We start from the raw sequence: 19,261 nt of genomic DNA, 5'->3' as shown, positions 1-19,261 counted from the left end.
AATTTGTTTATGACCCCATTATTAATTTATTTATTTTTGTTTTTATTTAGATTTTCCATTTATTTTTATTTATATTTTTACATTTTTTATTTATAATTTCATGTACTATATATAATATTAATTAATATTTGTATTTAATATTTATAATTAGATTAGTATTTTAAATTTTATACATTTATTTATATAAAAATAATAATTTGATAAAAAAAATAAAAATAAACTATTGATAATATAATAAAAAGAATGGATGTTCCAATAATATCTAAAATTTTTAATCTTAATACTATAAATTAAGAAGGAAATTTGAAACTTAGAGAAAAAATTTTATTGACTCAAACATATTATAACCAAACTCATAAATCTTCAAATTTTAAATTTTAAATTCATATAATATATCCTAAAATAAAAAAAAAATTAAAAAAATTTACACAGATAAATTTAGGCGTCTGGATGTCGCACACGAGCACATGAACTTAATCCAAGCACATCGAGTTCAGTCCGAATGAGTCCACAGAATAACACAACAAAATATATATATATATATATATATATATATATATATATATATATATATATATATATATATATATATATATATATATATATATATATATATATAATCTACCCAGATGAATTTAGAACGAAAGTTTATAGCATAAATCCTATACTATAATCCTGGTGCCCACTAGATCGAAATAAATATTTTAAATAAAAAATATTAATTATTAAATAATAAGAATTAAATATAATTTTTTTATAGATGTCTCAATTTTAAATATTTTCTAATTTAATTTTATTAATTTTAAATAATTTTTATTTTTGTAAATATTTAATATTTTAAAAATTAGTTTCAATTTACTAATGAATCAATTTAAAATTTTCTTTAATTTATTTTTAATATTTATTTTCTTATTTACATTATTTTTTCGTATAATCTCATATTTATTAACATATGAAATAAAAATTCTTGATGAGATGGAGATTATATACGAAATTATTTCAATGTTGAAGGATGTTAAAAATGAAAATTGACTGCCACGTGTAGCTGTCAACACTTTGAACTCTTTTGTAAATTAGAAATAAATATTCTGAATAAAAGAAATGAAATAATTCATATTTATTATAAAATAGAAAACATTAATGATTCAAAAAGAAGAATTAAATATAATTTCTTATAGATGTCTAAATTTTAAATGTTATCTAATTTAATTTTATTTATCTTATTTTTGTAATTTTAATCTTTTTAATTTATGTTAAATTTTTAAAAAGTATTTTTCAATATTTATTTACTCATTTGTATTACTCTATTTTTTCGTATAATCTCATATTTATTCACATGGAAACGTATGAAATAAAAATACTTGTTAGATGGAGGATATCCTCGGAATTATTTCGATGTCGAAGGATGTTAAAAAGGAAAATTGACGGACACGCGTCACTGTCTTGCCATCGAAGCGTCTCCTTTCGTCCTGCTCGGTCAGCGACGAAGTGGCATCGCGCGCCGCTTACGATAAAATGGCGGACCAGGCGCTCAACGACACGCAAACGAAGAAATGGGGATCGAGAACGCTCGTGATCAGAGCTCCTCGCCGGGACGGAGGTTAGCTACGCTCGCAAGGCACCTCAGCGTCGGCGATACTTCTCTCATTTCGTCTCGCGGAGAAGCCATCGATACCGCGCCCACCGCTGGATTCCATGGTGGATCCGTTTTCGCCAACGTCGCCCAAGCACCGGAGGATCCGATCCTGGGGGTAAAAGCATTATTTCGCTCGACTTGTGTATTTCGATCTGTTCTTCTTGCTGTTCGTAGGTTTTTGTAGTGGGAATTTGGGTTTTGACTAGCGATCGCTCGTGCTTGATCTTGCTCAGCTTCTGTTCCCTCCTCCTTATTATTTTTTAATCATTTGTATTTTCAATATATCATTTGCGTTTTCCATTTGATTCGACTGACCGCAGAAAATAAATGAAATGTAATTGATTGTTCTGTTCTGCTTTCTTCAACTTGATTCTGATGTAGCTTGGCTCACTGTCGTCCCTCTATTGATGCGATACGTTTGTTTTTTTGAATTACAAAAAAATGTTTTTCTGCTCGCTGCGAATTTTCCTCTCTGAGTGTTTCATAGAAGATTTATGCTCATCGATCATCAAACTAATGCTTCGGTTTTAAATCTGGAATTTTTCACCAGGTGACAGTTGCATATAACAAGGATCCAAGTCCTATGAAGGTAAACTTGGGAGTTGGGGCCTATCGGACTGAGGTATAATAAATTGATGGATTAACTAGTACTGACTCTCTTTTTCCGTTTAGCTTGTATAAAAGGACTCTCCCACTAATTCTTTGGCAGGAAGGAAAACCGCTTGTGCTCAATGTCGTAAAGAAAGCCGAAAAAATGCTCCTTAATAATCCGTACGATCCCTAATCTTGACTATTGGAAAAAAAATGATATTGTAAAGTTATTGTATTTGTGACATTATATTATGATTGATTTGATTGCAAACTTTGTACATGGTTTATTTTATACACATTAATAATTGTTTGGCAGTTTGAATAGTTTAAAATCCTTGATGTTTGTCTCTCTTTGGATCGGTCTTCATGCTTACTTTGTGGTGCTTAATCTCTTCTGTTTTATCCTGCAATTGATATGTTCTTCCCTTCGAGTTGATCCCTTCTCTTAAGCCTTTAACATCCCATCAAACTTAACATGGTAGGGAGTTTTGATCAAATTGAGTTTGGATTAAAGAAGTTGATTACAATGAGCAACAAGTGACATTTTTTTAGCAGATTGGCAATTTAATTTGACTTGGATATTGGGTGAAGTTGGATATTGATTGTTTTCATGTGTTGTCGAGTGAAATGACTGTAAATTTCAACATCTTCTGTTCTTACAGAAGAAACATCATGGGCTAGTTGTGTGATACTTCAACTATCACAGTTAATGAGACTAGGTTGTGGAGATTGAACTCCCATGTCATTAAGTAAAAGTTGTAGCCAAATTATTTCTGAGACTTAGTAATAGTATAAAAAAGGGGCATCCCGGTGCATGAAGCTCCCGCCATGCGGGATCCAGGAAAGGATCCATTATACGCAATCTTACCCCGCTTTTTGCAAGAGGTTGTTTCCAAGATTCGAATAGTATGATATTTTTTTTTAATGTTAGAGCAGGATATAGTTTTCTACTTCTACCTCTTGTGAGATATAGAAGAATCACCCAAGAGGATATTGACTCTAGTAGCTGATCTTCAGTCATTTACAGCATTAGCCCAATTAGCTTCACAAAATGCTCATAGGGTGAGTGAAGAAGAGTGTTGTCAAAGAATGTCAGAGTACACATTTCCTGCTCAAAATATAGAGTGCTATAACATAATGAGTGGCTTGAAGGGCAAACTTGAATTGATTCATGATATCAACAATATGAGAAATACTTGATTGAGTGATAGTGAGATACACTGTTTTACCAACAAGTAATTTTTAGTGGGTTGTATTTGTGAGAGGTTTTTCACCGCACTTTCTCAATTTTGTGTTAGCTTCTAATATGGTGGAAACTACTTTGTCATCCATCAATATGACACTTATAATTTGGTTAATGCATATGTAATTTGAGAGAGGTTGATTCATGACAAGTTGTGAGAGACTTCAAGTCTAGCTTAAGTCCATTTTAAAGGATACGTTAAGGGTTTTTAAGGTCCTCCATGCTTGTAAAGTTCTTCACTAGTTATCACTATATGGTCAACATAAAGAAGAAGAGTGTTAGTCCTTTGAGAAGAACTAGAAGAAAGGACTGCGTGAAGTATGTATCGTGTGGATTGTGGACCATGTTGGAAGCTAAGGAGGTCATGATATCACTGAATTCTTTAAAGCAAGTGTTAGTGTGGCTTGTCTGATGCCATGTCATGTTTTGCAAAGGCAAAGAACATGGTGAGGAAGATGGATGATCCTGGATAATGGCTGATATCGACTTCTTTTGCAAGATGTCTTGGATATTTTTAACATCTGATTCATAGAGTGACTATCGATGAATGGATGCAATAGCTTAGAGGAGTTTGTACGAAAGTGAGTTTGGTTAATGGTGCAAAGGTCTCTTATAGTCAAAACTATGTTCTTTATTATAATCTTAGAAATCCTCGCCATCTAATAGTCATTGTTTTTAAAGGTAGCTCAGCTCAATCAGGCCCCTAGTGTAATTTCTTTAATGTTGCTAACTCCTCATCAGTTGCTTTTTTTTTCCAAACCAGATCATCCAAAATCTCTTCAAAAGTAGGAATATGGCAAGAAAGTTGTGCCCTAACGGAAGAAGTCCCATAACCTTATAATCGAACACTGGGTGTTCCATCTCGTGTATGATATCTGATAATAGAAAAAGGTTCTAGTATAGGAATGCCATTCATTGAAGAATAGTGAAAACCTTCAATTAAATACACATTAGATTGATTCTTTATTCAATCTAATGTGTACTCACAAAGGTGCAGGGTGTTGTGCATCCTTCCTGGTTTCAGTACCTTGCCTTGTTTCATGGTGACTCAACCTAGTAAAATTTAGACCAAAGTAGGCGAGCAGTGGATTTTACCAACCATTAGGTAACCCTACCTGGTGCTCTATCCTGCTTTTCTGCCAGGTACTCTATCGACCTGTCCTAGTATTTTTGACCCTAGTATTTTAGAAGTGGTTTAGTCTTATATATGACATGTGATTTGATAATTGCGTGATCAATAATTATGTGATTTGGTTTGCTTTTAAACTTTGGCTTTCTTGGTTTGTCAAAGGCAGGATAAATTCATCTCGCATGTCTATTATAGCAGTAACGTGATGTACATTGCTTGGCTATAGTTTAGGGTTTTTCCAGTGCAGTTGTGGACATAGGCATATTTGTCTGGTTTTATGCTGTAGATTCCATTTACTATTCTTGTTAATATTCTCAACCTGCTTTCGAGCCAGTGACTGTGTTGCACATTGATTTGTTTCATTCTAATATATTCTTCAGATCTCGTGTCAAGGAATACCTCCCAATAACTGGATTGGCAGATTTCAATAAATTGAGTGCTAAACTAATATTTGGAGCTGACAGGTGCATATTCCTATCTCTTTTGTAGTTCTATAATAATCAATAGTTGGTATGTTACATAATTACCCACATCAGTATAATGTATATGATGAAATATGATAGCATCTATATTTCTATTTCCAGTGCATCATGATCTAAGATGTTTTGTCACTTTTGAGTCATGGTTAACTATGCACATGAATAAATTTAGTCACTTTTAACCTAATTAATAATTAAAGGCCAGCACAGGTAGTAACAATTATGATAAGATACAAATCCTAAATTTTTGGGTGCTATAATCCACGTTCATGAAACTCTTCGATATTTTTAAAAATTAAAATCCTCTTAAATTTTTATATTCAGCATAAACTCTTTACTTGGGGACTGACAAGGATCTGATGAAATATGATAGCATCTATATATTGTTGTCACACGTGGATTTCTTAAAAAAAGAAGATTACAATGATTGAATTGTGGATTGACATCACTGTGTGGCGTCTTAGATATAATATTTATGAGAGAGAGATGCAAAATTCATGTTTCCATTTTAGTTTCTTGTTGAAGCCTGTCTCATTCAAGGGCTGTTGACATACATCTTTCTTTTGGGTAGTCGTGCCATTCAAGAAAATAGGGTGGCGACGGTGCAATGCTTATCTGGTACTGGCTCGTTGAGGGTGGGAGCTGAATTTCTGGCAAGGCATTACAATGAGGTACAATAATGCAGTTCATCTTGTAGTTGTCTTATGATGTGTGTAGGACGAAGTTATATAACCCTAATGCTTCTAATTCTCCAGCGTGCAATATTTATTCCTCAACCAACATGGGGAAACCATCCAAAAGTTTTTACATTAGCAGGTCTGTCGGTGAAAACTTACCGCTACTATGATCCAAAAACAAGAGGATTGAACTTTCAAGGTGTAAATCATCCCTCCTATTGTGGCAAATCAGTCTTTTGCTTTAGGTGCTTTTTCTTATGTAGGAATTAGGATTATTACCACATTGTGTTTTAACTCCGTGGAAAAAAATTGTTACTACAGGTTTGCTAGAAGACCTAAATATGGCTCCCTCTGGAGCTATAGTGCTCCTTCATGCATGTGCACATAATCCAACTGGTGTTGATCCTACTCTAGATCAATGGGAACAAATCCGGCGGTTAATGAGATCCAAAAGCCTGCTTCCTTTCTTTGACAGTGCTTATCAAGTAAGAGTTTCTTTAGTTGTAACAAATCCTTAAAAGTCAAGAACATAGCTTTTGTCAGTCTTCTTTTTCCATGGATAATAATATGGAGAAGCCAAGGCACCATGAAATACTTAACTGTTAACAATATAAAATTTCGAGGCAATCTATTTAAAAGATGTTAACTGATTCTATTTTGTCTCCATCAAACAAATTAAGTCTCCTGTTTTATCTCCCTTTTGTCTCTAATTTTTGTTTAATATATAAATTGTAACCTCTATATGATGATCCATCTGCCCTGTAATTTAACAACCAATTTCAATAATACCATTTAGATGGTATCAGAGTCGATCCAATTTTATGTTGTGTACTCTGCCTCTCCAAGTCTTCAAATGTTAACTCATGGACTAAAAGCTACTGCCCCACTCCCCCTGCTTATGAGATTTTAGCCTTCATTCATCTTCCTCCAAGCTGAGCTTCTCATTTCTGCACTCAAATCATAGTCGGGTTGTTGCTGGTAGAAGTGTATCCTTTATTCTCTCCATTAAACAAACCAGCTCTCCTATATGATTATGTATCTGCCTTGTAATTTATTAATTGATTTATTGACCAAAAATTAAAGGTAAAACTGGAGACGAAATAGAAGATTTGACTTGTTTTATGAGGATAAAAATATGATAGGTATTGATAGGTTTACTCCTTTTGAATGATTGCTTTGAAAATTTTACTCTAGACGCTTACGTGTTCAAATTATATACCAAAACACCATACGTGCATTTCGCTGTATTAGGATCTTATTTAAATTCATTCTAAGGGATTTGCAAGTGGAAACTTGGATGCTGATGCACAATCAGTACGGATGTTTGTTGCTGATGGAGGCGAATGCCTCATGGCTCAAAGCTATGCGAAGAACATGGGTCTATATGGGGAGCGTGTTGGTGCACTAAGCATTGTGAGTGACTTTTTCCTTGGGATTCATCTTCTATGCATTTGTTAGTTAATCTCTTTAGTTTTCTGCAACACTAATTTTAAATGATTATAAGAATCCTTTTCTGGGTTGTTGACTAAGCTATTGCATTCTGTAAATTAAAGTTCTCGATTGTTATACTGACTACTGATGAAGTCCACCCTAGAGAGTTGCACCCAGCCAACCCCAAATTTAGATCCAAAGCATTCTTTTTAGGCAATGTTGTCGATGCAGATCTATCTTTGGAAAACCTTCAACAAAATGATTAGAAATTCAATTAAATCATGCATAGGTTCTAAAATCTCAACTTTATTACGCAACTTCCAGAAGATCAATTATTTGCATCAAATTAAAATAACTAGATGCACCAACCTAACTATGAGAAACATAATTATGTTCCAGTAAGCAACTTGATATGCAAGTTCATAGCAATGTAGTTCTGATTGGCTGTGGATTTCTTTTGTTTCTGACATTAGCATGCTGCACTTCCACTTTTAACATTAACATGCTACACTTTCCATTCCAAAACGCACTACATTTATCAGTCGTAGCACTCGAGCAGTTGGTTAAGTAGCATCAATGTTGTTCACTCTATCGAGAACTTATGAATGGCTTTTTCTCTGTGAATAACCTTTCTGGGAATTAAATTTATAGGTCTGTGAATCTGCGGATGTGGCAGTTAAGGTTGAAAGTCAGCTGAAACTTGTGATTAGACCTATGTACTCTAATCCTCCCATTCACGGCGCTTCTATCGTTGCTACCATTCTAAAAGACAGGTATTTCATCTTGCTTGCTAAGCTAAATAACTGCCTGAATTAAACCAGCTTACATGAGGTTGGGGTTTTAAGAAAGCTTTCATTTGGGGAGTTTTAAGAAAAAGAACTTGCATGCGTAATGCTTCTTCTGATTGTTCTCAGTTTGGAAGCAAACTGTAGCTTTATATTGCATGCAGATACTTCATTTTCTTCTCATTCTTTTCAGTTTTTTATAAGTACACACATTCTGAATTTCTTTCCAGTTCAGTGGATAAGGCTTATGTTTTTCTGTGCTTTCTCAGAGAAATGTACCATGAATGGACAATTGAGTTGAAAGCCATGGCAAATCGGATAATTAGCATGCGTCAGCAGCTTTTCAATGCTTTAAGTGCTAGAGGTATATGAATTTTTCAACTGTTTGTTATATTTTCATGCATCCTAAATTCTAATTACCTATTTTAGAATATAATGATAAAGCACCTTTTTTATCTATCACTCCTAACTTGATAATGATGAATGGTTGTGTCAACAGTTACATAGTTTTACGAGATAATAGTGAGATTACAAGGTCATTCATCAATACATAAAGTGGACCCTTCTCTAACAACTTAAGTGTTTATAGTTGACAGTCAACTGATCATATCTGAATATGGTAGCCAAGATCGTGACTTCTAAACTTAATTTGCTATTTATGTTGCTATTTTCCAAGTTAGGGCTTTGTTATGTGACTTTGCTAGTTGGTTTTTTCTGTTAGGCTTTGCTATGCTCTGTGTTTAGTTAAAAGTTCCATATAACTTATGCTTTGAGGACTAACAAATCACATCTATCACATATTAAGAAATCTATGATTATTCATGAGAAAGATGACAGTTTTGAGTCGATGTAGGATTTGAATTTTACTTACTAGTCTTGAAACTAAGAGGCTTCTTGTGTGGGATATACAGGGACACCTGGTGACTGGAGTCACATCATCAAACAGATTGGTATGTTTACTTTCACTGGGCTTAACAAAGAGCAAGTGAGCTTCATGACTAGAGAGTATCATATTTACATGACTTCTGATGGGTAATTATCTTACCTTGCCTCAAAGTCTTGAAGGTTTGCATTATAATTTGGGGTTTTCAAATTCTTCCTTCCATGTGCTAAAACACCTATTCGGTTCAATGATTAGTCCATCTTAATTATTTTTGAAATTCGTTGTTGTATGGTGTTGACATTCCATGATGCTTGCATTGTTCTGTCCTTCATTATCTAGAAATTCCGTGTCTAATTATTAACGGAAATATGCTTGTTGCAGGAGGATTAGCATGGCTGGTTTGAACACCAAAACGATTCCTCATCTGGCTGATGCCATTCATGCAGCAGTCAATCGCACCAAGTGAAAAAAGGGGTATTACTATGATTCAACTATAGTTAAAACCTTACGGATGATGAATATTGGTTCAATAATTCCTCTCCCGATTTCGCACCAAGTTGTAATTTAAAGATGGGGCTTTATCATTTTGCAACGGATTCCGCCTGCAAACTTGTGTATCGAATAGACTACCAACTATATCTTCTCAAATAAATTCAATAATTGTCCGCCGAATTTATTGCTGTTTGTTGGAGAAAGCCCTAAGTATGAAATGTGTTGGTTGAATGGTCAATAATTGTCGGATGCCTTGCATGTATGTTTGGGCAGCTTCCCCAATTCCTACATAAAAATACTCATGTCACTCCCTTAGCGTAAACCCAGGGCTTTTTTAATGTAAATCTGGGTAGTTATTTTCTGCTTAGACTTTTGAGCCCCATATGATCGATTTGAGCACCTTGTGACTATTCTGATTTGAATTGAAGCGTTGATAATGTAATTTAGGATGAAAAGATGAGAAGCGACAGGAAGGAGATCCATATATAAGCTCGACTCGGACCTAAATGTTACAGGAAATTCTATTCTAGAAAGTTTAATTATAAAATAACCCATTGCTATGAGCAAAATTCTTAGATACATACCCCACTTAAAGATAATAATGAAGTGATATTCTACTCCTGAATTCCTACTAATACATCAAAAAGCATATCTATATTCTGATGCCATACTTATCAGCTATGGCACAACATAAAATACAAAATATACAGAATCCAAGTAAACCATTTCGCAATGACAACAATAAATGGCACAAGTACAAAAAATTACCAAGATCAAATCCAGGAAAGCAACCTAAACAAAACATCTGAGGTTCAGTTGTGTGACGTGACCCACCATAATTATTTCCTCATTATTTAGACCAAAAAATTATAAGAACAGAGACTGCATTGGGATAAGGTGAGTAAAATCGAAGATTTTACAAGGAGAAAATGGAATAAATCTAATGAAGAATCTGGCTTCCATAATCCTCGTTGAACTTTTCATAACGGTGGGTGTGAAGATGAGCTGACGGTCTTGTATTTTTTAAAGCTAAATTGACATCTTCAGGGTTCACTGGACCAACCTCTGGTAATTCTGCAAGCAACAATCAAGTACTAGTTGTTAACAAGGATTTTATTTTTTTAACCTGAATGTTTTTAAACGGTGCCATTTTCTTATACTTATGTGGACAATACAAAATACAACAACCAGCTTTATTCCACTAGATAGGATTGGGGGCAATACAAAATAATAAAGAAAAAAAATACTAACCATCCTCAGGAACAACATCCTGCCTGCCTTCCAGGACCATCATTAGACGTCTTAATGGCTGCATAGCTGCCTCTTTACACACTAAACGAATATCTGAGCCTGAATAACCTTCACTTCTATCCACAAGAAGATCATATGGCATCTCAGCTTCTCCAGGCATAGATGGCAAAAGCTCCTCAAACATCGTACGTCTTGCTTCCGGTTCTGGAAGAGGTACCAGAATCTGATTGAACAGTCATGGATAAAACAGTCTATTGAGGAGTTAGTGAATTTTGCTAGAACGAAACAAATAGCAGGTCATCTCCAGTTAACACTCTTAAATATGTAACTCAATAAGCTATTCCCAACAGAAAAGTAAACCTATGTAACATAGCACTTGCATACTATTACAATTTCATGTCTGGTTTTGAACTCCTGTTTCATTACCTCATTATATAGAGTTTCTTATAGTGGAAATTGAGCATTTTTTTTTTATCTCATTGCAGTTAATATCTTAGCAACATTAGTATATCTTGGTCCAATCAGTGCTCACAAGTCAATTGGGTCAATTATTTATGAAAGATTTTTCCATCATTAGCTTCTAGTCATATGACAAGCCTTATGCTCGTTCTCCTAAAAGCGAATGGGTAATCTTCAGTGAGGGAGAGTTGCGGTATACATAGATTGTCCCACAAAATCAATCTATATATTTATTAAAGAAATTGTCCAAAAATGTGATTTACTTGTTATACTCATAACAAGAAAGCCTTAGATTAGCATAATAGTATACAAAACATAAGAACATTCCCAAGTTCTTCAAAACATAATTGAGATAGCAACCTTAAGTAGGCTAGGTTAAAAGCCAAAGGAAAGGGTCAAAGCACCAAGCCACCAACCATATAGGATAAAGCAGAAGCTAAATGGTATAAAGGAGAAGATAAAGTTGCAGGCACAATTTTTTTTTTTTTTATAAATCATAAAGAGGATACTCGCTTTTCAAGTCGTCGCAGCATAGCTGCATCCAACTCCCAAGGAAGATTTGTTGCTGCTAGCACAAAGACAAGGTCGTCTGTTTTTGTCAAACCATCCATCTGCAATCAAGTAGCAAAAATTGATGTTAAATAGCATGATATGTTTTGAACCAAAACTATGTGAACTACTAGTGCAATATAATATACAGTCACCAGTAATCTTGATATATCTCAGTAAAATTTTCCTTTAACAGCAGAGTACTTGGATGTTTAAGATCTAGAGTATGAAAAACTAGCCAGCTGAAGCATTAAGCTCTAGAAGTAAAATAAATAAATAAAATAAATTAAAATTTTTTAGTTCTGATTTAAGCTTTATTGCATGTGGCAATAAGTTTTCCATCCAAATTGGACGAAAGCAATATAAAAGAAAACTAGAGAAAATTTCTAGTCTTTTCCTTCCCTCTCTCATTTCTACCAAAGAAAAAGGACGAAAAGTATTCTTGGGAAAATAACTGTCACTTTATTTGCATCCTGGTTTCCTTCCCTCATAGAAAACATCCTAAGGAAGTATTGTAGAGTGATTATCATTTTGTCTAGTAAAAGGTGTACTTCATAGAGATTGTCACTGCTTTGATTGACTAGTAGATTTTCTTGTTAAGTCTTTGAGAAATCCTAAAATGAATTAATTGAGAATAAGAATAAAATAGAGTTCAACTGTAAAGATGCCAACCACAGAGGTATAAATGTAAAAAAAACAATAATAGTAATCTTAATATTTATTTTCCTTTCTATTAACAATAAAGACATCTCAAACCAATAAACAAGATCCCATAATATATTTTTCTCACATTCGTACCTAGAAAGGTTAAAGTGTCTAAGTACTTAATGAACTATACTTCACCTGTATAAGTAATTCAGTCTTCAAGCGTCGACTTGCTTCATGCTCACTACGTGCCTCACCACGCTGACTGATGATTGCATCAATCTCATCGAGGAAAATAGTAGATGGTGCATGGTGTCTGGCAAGTTCAAATAAGACTTTCACCAGTTTCTCAGAATCACCTGTATTGTCATAAAAAAATGTAATTAAGCAATTTCATCGAGAAAAAATTGATTCTGCATAGCTACATCATATAGATCATTGAGTAGAATTCAACAGCAAAAAGTTATGTTGTGCATTACAAAATATGAAATCATGCACTGGGCATAGCAAAACAGCTAAATTTCATATCAACAAAACTATAGTTTCAGTATTTAAACTGGCTGTACAATAATCTACAAGTAACATAACCTTAAAGAAATAGACAATGATTTTGAAAAACTCCACCTTAAAACACAATAGTTGCATTCGTAATCTACAACTAAACCATTTTAACAATCTGACATGAGTACAAAGAAAAACAAAACAACTTTTATACCCGAGTATGAAATTATGTTGCCAATTGAAATAAATGACTCCTGCTCAGTAAAGAGAACAAGAGTAATAGCAACTTCAAACAAAGAGAATATGTTCCTTTTATCATGAACTTACCTCGCCATTTGCTGACGATTGATGATGCTGAGATGTTGAAAAAAGTGGTTTTGCACTCAGTAGCAACAGCTTTGGCAAGCATTGTCTTGAACAAGAAAAGTCAAACTCAGTCACATTCAAAGAACATAAATTTGAATTTAAATGTACAAATCTTCATAAATCTAAGGATAGCCATAACAATAAAGAAATGGAAGGTAATGCATAAAAAAAAATCTTAGATAAGGCTAAATAAACACAGACAAAACAGTTTTCGTGCATCCTTTGTCAAAAAAAATCTATATGGATCCATGCCAGTTAGGTAATAGTTGTATACAACATTATCATAAGTCATTAGTGAACCTTAAACACATTAAAGCTTGCCAATGGATTACTAAAAATCCAAGGACAGAATAGTCTATTATCAAATCATGTTTGCAGTAAGTGACAATATTCTAGTTTCATATTTTGTTTAAAGACCAATAAGAAGTCATACCTATTGCTAGAAAACACATACTTATTTAAGGCAACAAAATTAACTATGTCAATAAAAAAACATTGAGGAAACAATGAATAAAGCTTCGACAAACCTTTCCTGTTCCAGGAGGGCCAAAAAGCAGAATACCTTTCCAGGGTGATAGAAGACCTTTGAAGTACCTGAAAGCAGCAAAAATCATAAAAATATAAACTATAAATTCATACTTTGGCATATCTGGTATTCAATTCATTGCACAAGGTTTTGTCTATAAGGACAATCTGACAATTACATAGACCATATGCTTGCACAAACTCATCAAGTGGAATGAGATTTTCATCATTGAAATGTACAAAGGTCCAGGTACCGGAGGATGCATTTCAGCATAGTAAGGTATGTATAATCTTAGCTAGATATAACCTCCACAATTTTCTCGTGTTTAGTTTGCAAACTACATTTTTCTCAGAGGTAAAATGGATTTGATCTTAAGATATGGGTACTGATTGTCTTCTGTATATTCTAGTCAACGGCAAGGACAAGATCTATTGTGAGTATCACAATTGAATTCCAATATCCATTTCATCTTCTCTAGCGACAACATCCTGTTCTTCCCAAGATACTTTTCAATTATCTACCTTAATTTGATAGTAAATATCAATAGGCATCCATGTGAAGTTACTGTAACAAAAGCATGCATCATTATTAAGAATTTAAAGCTAACTTTACATGCTTGCAGTTTCTTTCTGTTTTCTAATTGGGAAATGAATATTTACAATATCTTTCCTTCTGTAATACAACCAACAGAGATTAGGTTTGCTTGCTTATATGTTTTGTTAAATCAGAGTGCAACATGTTTACTGTCACCTACTTTGGATATTTTATGGGCATGACAACAGCTTCTTTCAGAAGTCGTTTCGCATCCTCTAATCCTTTGATGCTTTCCCATTTTACATCTGGATTCCCACGAACAATGTCTCTGCAGGGAAAGAGTATTCAGTTTGTTCTTGAAGACTGGGGAAAAGACCAATATTTTGCAGTTCCTTGAACTGCCAATAAGTTCTAAAATCAGAATTTACCTGCACAGTGTCTCTGCTAGAGTTCGCATTTCAGCAGATTCAAATGGTGGAAGCAAAGGCTTCTGACTGAAAATTGAAGTTCAAGATACTTCAAAGTTTCATTTACAGTATTATACAAAACAACCAAAGAAAAATTTAAGATATTTGGCAATTCTTGAAGTCCCGAAACGTAAAGGAATATAGCAATGTAGCTGCAATATCAAATAGTAAGCAAATTCCTTTGCCGTCCAGTTAGTAACATTGGACCATAATTTCAACAAAAGCAATGATTTGGATAGTTAATTATGAAGCAACTTTATAGAAAAAAAATAAGCATGATTAAACAAAGGTTGTGCCATTGAAATATAGCAGTCATCAATTTCATTCAGATTTCCATGTACAGTATGGTTTCATTTATAAGCTGATTTGATGATTCCAATACTTTTCCAATCAGACATAGGTGAAGCTGCATGTCTAAGAGCCTAGAAGGAATAAGGCTCAACACCTTTGTGGACCAGAAGATCAGTGGTGGCAAAAGACAACAAGAAAAATTAATCACTAGTGAATTCACTGTTAAACCAGTCTGTTAGAAAGCGATAATGATGGAGATATCAAAATCACTAAAAATTTTATTAAATAATATGGTAAAAACAAATGATCAAGCCATGACAACTCCATAAAGAAATAAAATTCCACAAAACACAAAGGTTTAATTGGCCCCGTGCTAGTTAAGGTCTGAGTAGAGACCATGTCAATCTGGCCTTCAAATCCTGGAACACATTAGAGTTTTGTTCGTCATATATATAAAGAAAAAAGAAAAGAAAACACATTAACCAACAAAGTTAAACTACAAGAGCATCAACCAAGTTATGAGCGGGTTCTCATTTTGTTTGCTTGACTTCTCTTTATAAAATGAATGCGCTATTATTGTTGGATGAAGCCCCTCGTGATTAACCTGCTTGTATCTAGCCGGGGGGCCGGCGATATTGGACCACCTTGGATGAGCGTTTATCACCTTTTGCTACAAAACTATAGAGTGGATGAGCTCCCACGAGTTGGCATAGTAGGTACCCGCATGAGTGTTTGCTCTAATAAATCTTGGAGTCAATTCCCAACGGATGCAAAATGCCTCGTTAAGTGTCTAACCTCCCCATGCAAAGGGTCGTTGCACTAGGGCAAAATGCCCTCGTGATTTAGTTGCATGTATATTGTCGTGGGGTCGGCAATACTAGGTTGTTTGGGGTGAGTGTAGAGCTGTCAGACGGGCCAACCCGTGGCGGGGCGGGTCGGCCCGTGGCGGGCTAACCATTTGGAGGGGCGAGGCTGGCCAACCCACCAACTTGGCGGGTTGGGAAATTTCCAACCCAACCCATTCTAAGGCGGATTGCGGTTTGGCGGGCCAACCCGCGGGCCCATCAAAAAATTTTAAAAAAATTAAAAAATATTTCATATCTTCAACATTTTACTTCGAAAAAGTTTTCTACAATTAAATGTATACATAAACATGTATTTTAAATATAAATAAACACAAACGAGTACTTATGTTGGATGAAAAGTACTATTTTTATTTCAAAATTATAACAAAGAAAGATAATAAATTGGCCTAAAACTTAACTTGCATGTGTTTTTCAACCCGCGGGTCAACCCAAGCCCGAGCGGGCCCACCCGCGCGGGTCGTGGGCCTAGGCGGGTCGGCCCACGGCGGACTTGGGTTGATAAAATTCCAACCCAACCCGCTTAAATTGTTTGGCGGGGCGAGCCAACCCGACGGACCCAACCCAAATTGACAACTCTAGGTGAGTGATATCACCTTCTGCTCCAACTATAGAGTGGATGAAATTGTGAATGCATGTACCGGAAAGAATAGTGAGGATTATACACCTCCAATAGGATTTCCACCATTTTGTGTTGAATATCGTACAATCACAATGTTCCTTGTGTTGAAACATATTGATATCCTCCGAAGCTTTTAGTTGACAATAGTGATACGAATAATTGATAATGAAAGATCAATTACTATATGAGTGTTATCTAGATAAAAATCTTACTAGTGTGAAACCATGCAGTGAAATTTAATTGTAGGAGACAAATGAAACACAGGCAACAGAAGATTTCTAATGGTCCACCTAGGTGGTTAAACCCATAAGGGCATCCACTTCGGAGCTCCCGTTGCCAACGTGGCGTGCAGGAGGGAGCTCCCTCTCATAGTGGGAGAACACAGAGCCGCTCCTTAGTTCTTTTTTTTTTCTATATTAAAATGTTTTTTAGTTTCTGTATGAAAAAATAAAAACAATAAAAAACTAAAAAAAAGTTAGTGAACGTTAATTTTAGTTATTGAACAACGGCTAAAAAGCTAATTTTTAGCCGTCTTTTTAGCCATTGTTCAAAGGTTAATTTTTATTTTTTTATTTAAAAAATTATCTATAAATATATTCTCAACCTTTCATTCTTCCTATCATTTTCTTAACTCTGTACTTCTTTCAACCATGAAAATATCTTAATTTATTTCAAATGACTGAAAATCCAGATCGATCTATGTTCCATGAATTATGGAGAAATGAATTGACAGAAGACGTGGAGGTCTAAGACGATTTTGGCACAAGGATAATTTGAAGGACATCATGTATACATGTATTATTTTGCATGATTATTGAGAATGAGGGAGATGCAGTAGTCAATTGGTCAAATGATGAAGGAGATCCTCCATCACAAATATTTCAAAGTTCCGCCCAAGAATTCCGTTAGAGAAATTGCAAGCTACATGATAATCAACTTCGAGCCGACTTGGTTGAGTATATCTGGGCATGCTACTACGTTTGTAATCAGTGAAAAAATAATTTACTAATTGTGATATATTTAATTATCTTATGTTATGTTTAAATAATTTATAAGAAAGTTTGTTAAGAGGTTTTTTTTGATAGTGGAGAGATGTGTAGGGTTTTTTACTTTTGACGTGGCGCGGATGTGGCAACGAGGGAACTCTCCAAGAGCTCCCACAATTGTGGATGCTCTAATGGCCTGAACCGAGAGTGGGACAAAAATCTGTATACTAGATAAAAGTAAAGTTATTTGCCCGCGATACAATTTTGAACAACAACAATGACAAAGATGCTGTTTACAAAAATAAAAAAAAAATAAAAAAAAGGGAGATGTATTTTTCTTACGTTGTTTCTTGTGATCTGTCCAAGATAACTCCGGCGCTTGGCTTAAATTTCCGATCCTAGGAGTTCAGCAAGAAAGAAATAAGAATACATCAAATACTGCAATCGGAAATCCAGCAAAATTTTCCGAGCTCGAAAGCCAAGCAAAAGTTGCAGAAGAAAGGGGGAGGACAGACAAATCCCACCGACCTGCTGTTCGAACTGCTCATAAACAGCCAAGTCAGACGAGGCCTTGACGCTCCCATTGGAAGTGGCGACCGCCCCATTCGCATAACCCCTTCCAGCGCGATCAGATCCAGAACTACGCTCCTCCTCCACCTTATCGCCCTTTGGCGGCTTCTTCCTTCCGAATTTCACATCATAAACTAGCTTGAAATCCTAAGCATACAAGTAATTAAGCAAATAAGATTCCAAATAATGGCGATAATTCTACCAAACTCAAAAAGATCATGCCGAAGTTTAGTAGCATAGAAAGAAGGGATTGGGGGAGTGGACTCCACAAACCCGGAAGGTCCATCGAGTGAGCAAGGGTTCGTCGCCCATTTTTCTGCCACCGAAGATCAGTGAAGTGCGGATGGCGGAGGGCCTTCTCCTCCACTTCCCCCAACAGCAGGGGAAGAATCAAGCGAAGAGCTGTAGATTGAACCAACAGCGGGGGGAGGCTTAAATTTCAGAACGAATTTCCCTTCGTTAATAATTTCCAATAATTCTAATATTAAATAATAACATTTCCGTTACTTTTATTTTTATTTTTATTTTTATTGTTTGAGCAAACATTTCCCTAGTTAGTAAACAATAATTCTCAAATAATCTTTTTTTTTAAAAAAATTAAGATCCTTTCCCTGGATGAAAATGCCATCCTTAAATTCCTTCCAAGCAAATCAGACTCCGATGGCTAGAGCGCAATTTTGGCCTTAGGCAGATGGCTATCGTTATTATCGACGGCAGCCTCGTAATAGATCTTCTCTTCCTATTAAAAGTAACTGGTTGTTACAAAAATCAAAAGAAAAAGAAACCTTACAAAATGAAAAACATTTCACTGACAGAATCATTTATGAAGAGAGGCTAGTGAGTCCTCTTAAGATGATGATGATATAGTTATAATATGGAGTATTATCGTAATGAGATATTAGAATTGAAACTCACACTTCTAAATATATATTTTTTTATATCTTAGTCCCTTACCCTCAATGAATAATAGTCATTAATCAAAATAAAACTTTTAATCAAATAAAAAAATATCACTTCATGACGTTCGCATGTGCTAGGCACTTTACCTACCGGGATGCACTCCGTTTCAGATTTCTTTTAACCAATATTTTATTTTTAGTCATTTTTTAATTTTCAAAATTACTAAATTGTAATTTTAAAAAATATCAAGCTATATATCTATTTTCCATTTTATTCCTATCAATCGATTAATTTTTTATCAGTCGATTAATTTTTTTATCAATCGAATCAATTATGTTTTGTAACGTTGAAATTTTAAATAAATCAATTGATTAATTTTTTTTTT

General features: G+C 34.6%; 2 protein-coding genes across 2 annotated transcripts; one reads left to right on the top strand and one right to left on the bottom strand.

Moving 5' to 3' along the window:
• The first annotated feature begins 1,510 nt into the window (after window positions 1-1,510).
• Window positions 1,511-9,526, top strand: LOC122012384 (aspartate aminotransferase, cytoplasmic). The gene is made up of 12 exons (XM_042568900.1): window positions 1,511-1,751; window positions 2,187-2,258; window positions 2,346-2,407; window positions 4,980-5,063; window positions 5,650-5,749; window positions 5,834-5,954; window positions 6,077-6,240; window positions 7,031-7,168; window positions 7,838-7,959; window positions 8,241-8,335; window positions 8,883-9,003; window positions 9,236-9,526. The coding sequence occupies exons 1-12, from the start codon at window positions 1,554-1,556 to the stop codon at window positions 9,318-9,320; spliced, it is 1,362 nt and encodes a 453-aa protein (XP_042424834.1). The 5' UTR covers window positions 1,511-1,553; the 3' UTR covers window positions 9,321-9,526.
• Window positions 9,527-9,935: 409 nt separating this feature from the next.
• LOC122012383 (katanin p60 ATPase-containing subunit A-like 2) lies at window positions 9,936-18,428 on the bottom strand. Its single transcript, XM_042568899.1, has 11 exons — window positions 18,250-18,428; window positions 17,935-18,123; window positions 17,749-17,804; window positions 14,606-14,671; window positions 14,398-14,505; window positions 13,645-13,711; window positions 13,079-13,163; window positions 12,449-12,609; window positions 11,566-11,667; window positions 10,598-10,820; window positions 9,936-10,420 (listed from the first exon to the last, which is right to left on the bottom strand). Exons 1-11 carry the CDS (start codon window positions 18,286-18,288, stop codon window positions 10,287-10,289), a joined length of 1,230 nt encoding a protein of 409 aa, XP_042424833.1. The 5' UTR covers window positions 18,289-18,428; the 3' UTR covers window positions 9,936-10,286.
• Window positions 18,429-19,261: the final 833 nt, after the last annotated feature.

Source organism: Zingiber officinale, chromosome 8A, assembly GCF_018446385.1.
Source record: "Zingiber officinale cultivar Zhangliang chromosome 8A, Zo_v1.1, whole genome shotgun sequence".
Lineage (NCBI taxonomy): Eukaryota > Viridiplantae > Streptophyta > Magnoliopsida > Zingiberales > Zingiberaceae > Zingiber > Zingiber officinale.
The sequence above is the reverse complement of the archived record's forward strand: the minus strand, read 5'-3'. Positions and strand labels throughout refer to the sequence as shown.

What these genes read in the sequence shown, in the direction of transcription:
- LOC122012384 (XM_042568900.1), top strand. Translation starts at nt 1,554, where the DNA reads ATGGGGATCGAGAACGCTCGTGATCAGAGCTCCTCGCCGGGACGGAGG. An exon ending in TCTTTGACAGTGCTTATCAA is followed by an intron (nt 6,241 to 7,030) that starts GTAAGAGTTTCT and finishes ATTCATTCTAAG; the next exon opens with GGATTTGCAAGTGGAAACTT. An exon ending in ATTTACATGACTTCTGATGG is followed by an intron (nt 9,004 to 9,235) that starts GTAATTATCTTA and finishes TGCTTGTTGCAG; the next exon opens with GAGGATTAGCATGGCTGGTT.
- LOC122012383 (XM_042568899.1), bottom strand. Translation starts at nt 18,288, where the DNA reads ATGGGCGACGAACCCTTGCTCACTCGATGGACCTTCCGG. An exon ending in GCCCTCCTGGAACAGGAAAG is followed by an intron (nt 13,164 to 13,644) that starts GTTTGTCGAAGC and finishes TTCTTGTTCAAG; the next exon opens with ACAATGCTTGCCAAAGCTGT. An exon ending in AGACTGAATTACTTATACAG is followed by an intron (nt 11,668 to 12,448) that starts GTGAAGTATAGT and finishes ACTTGATTGCAG; the next exon opens with ATGGATGGTTTGACAAAAAC.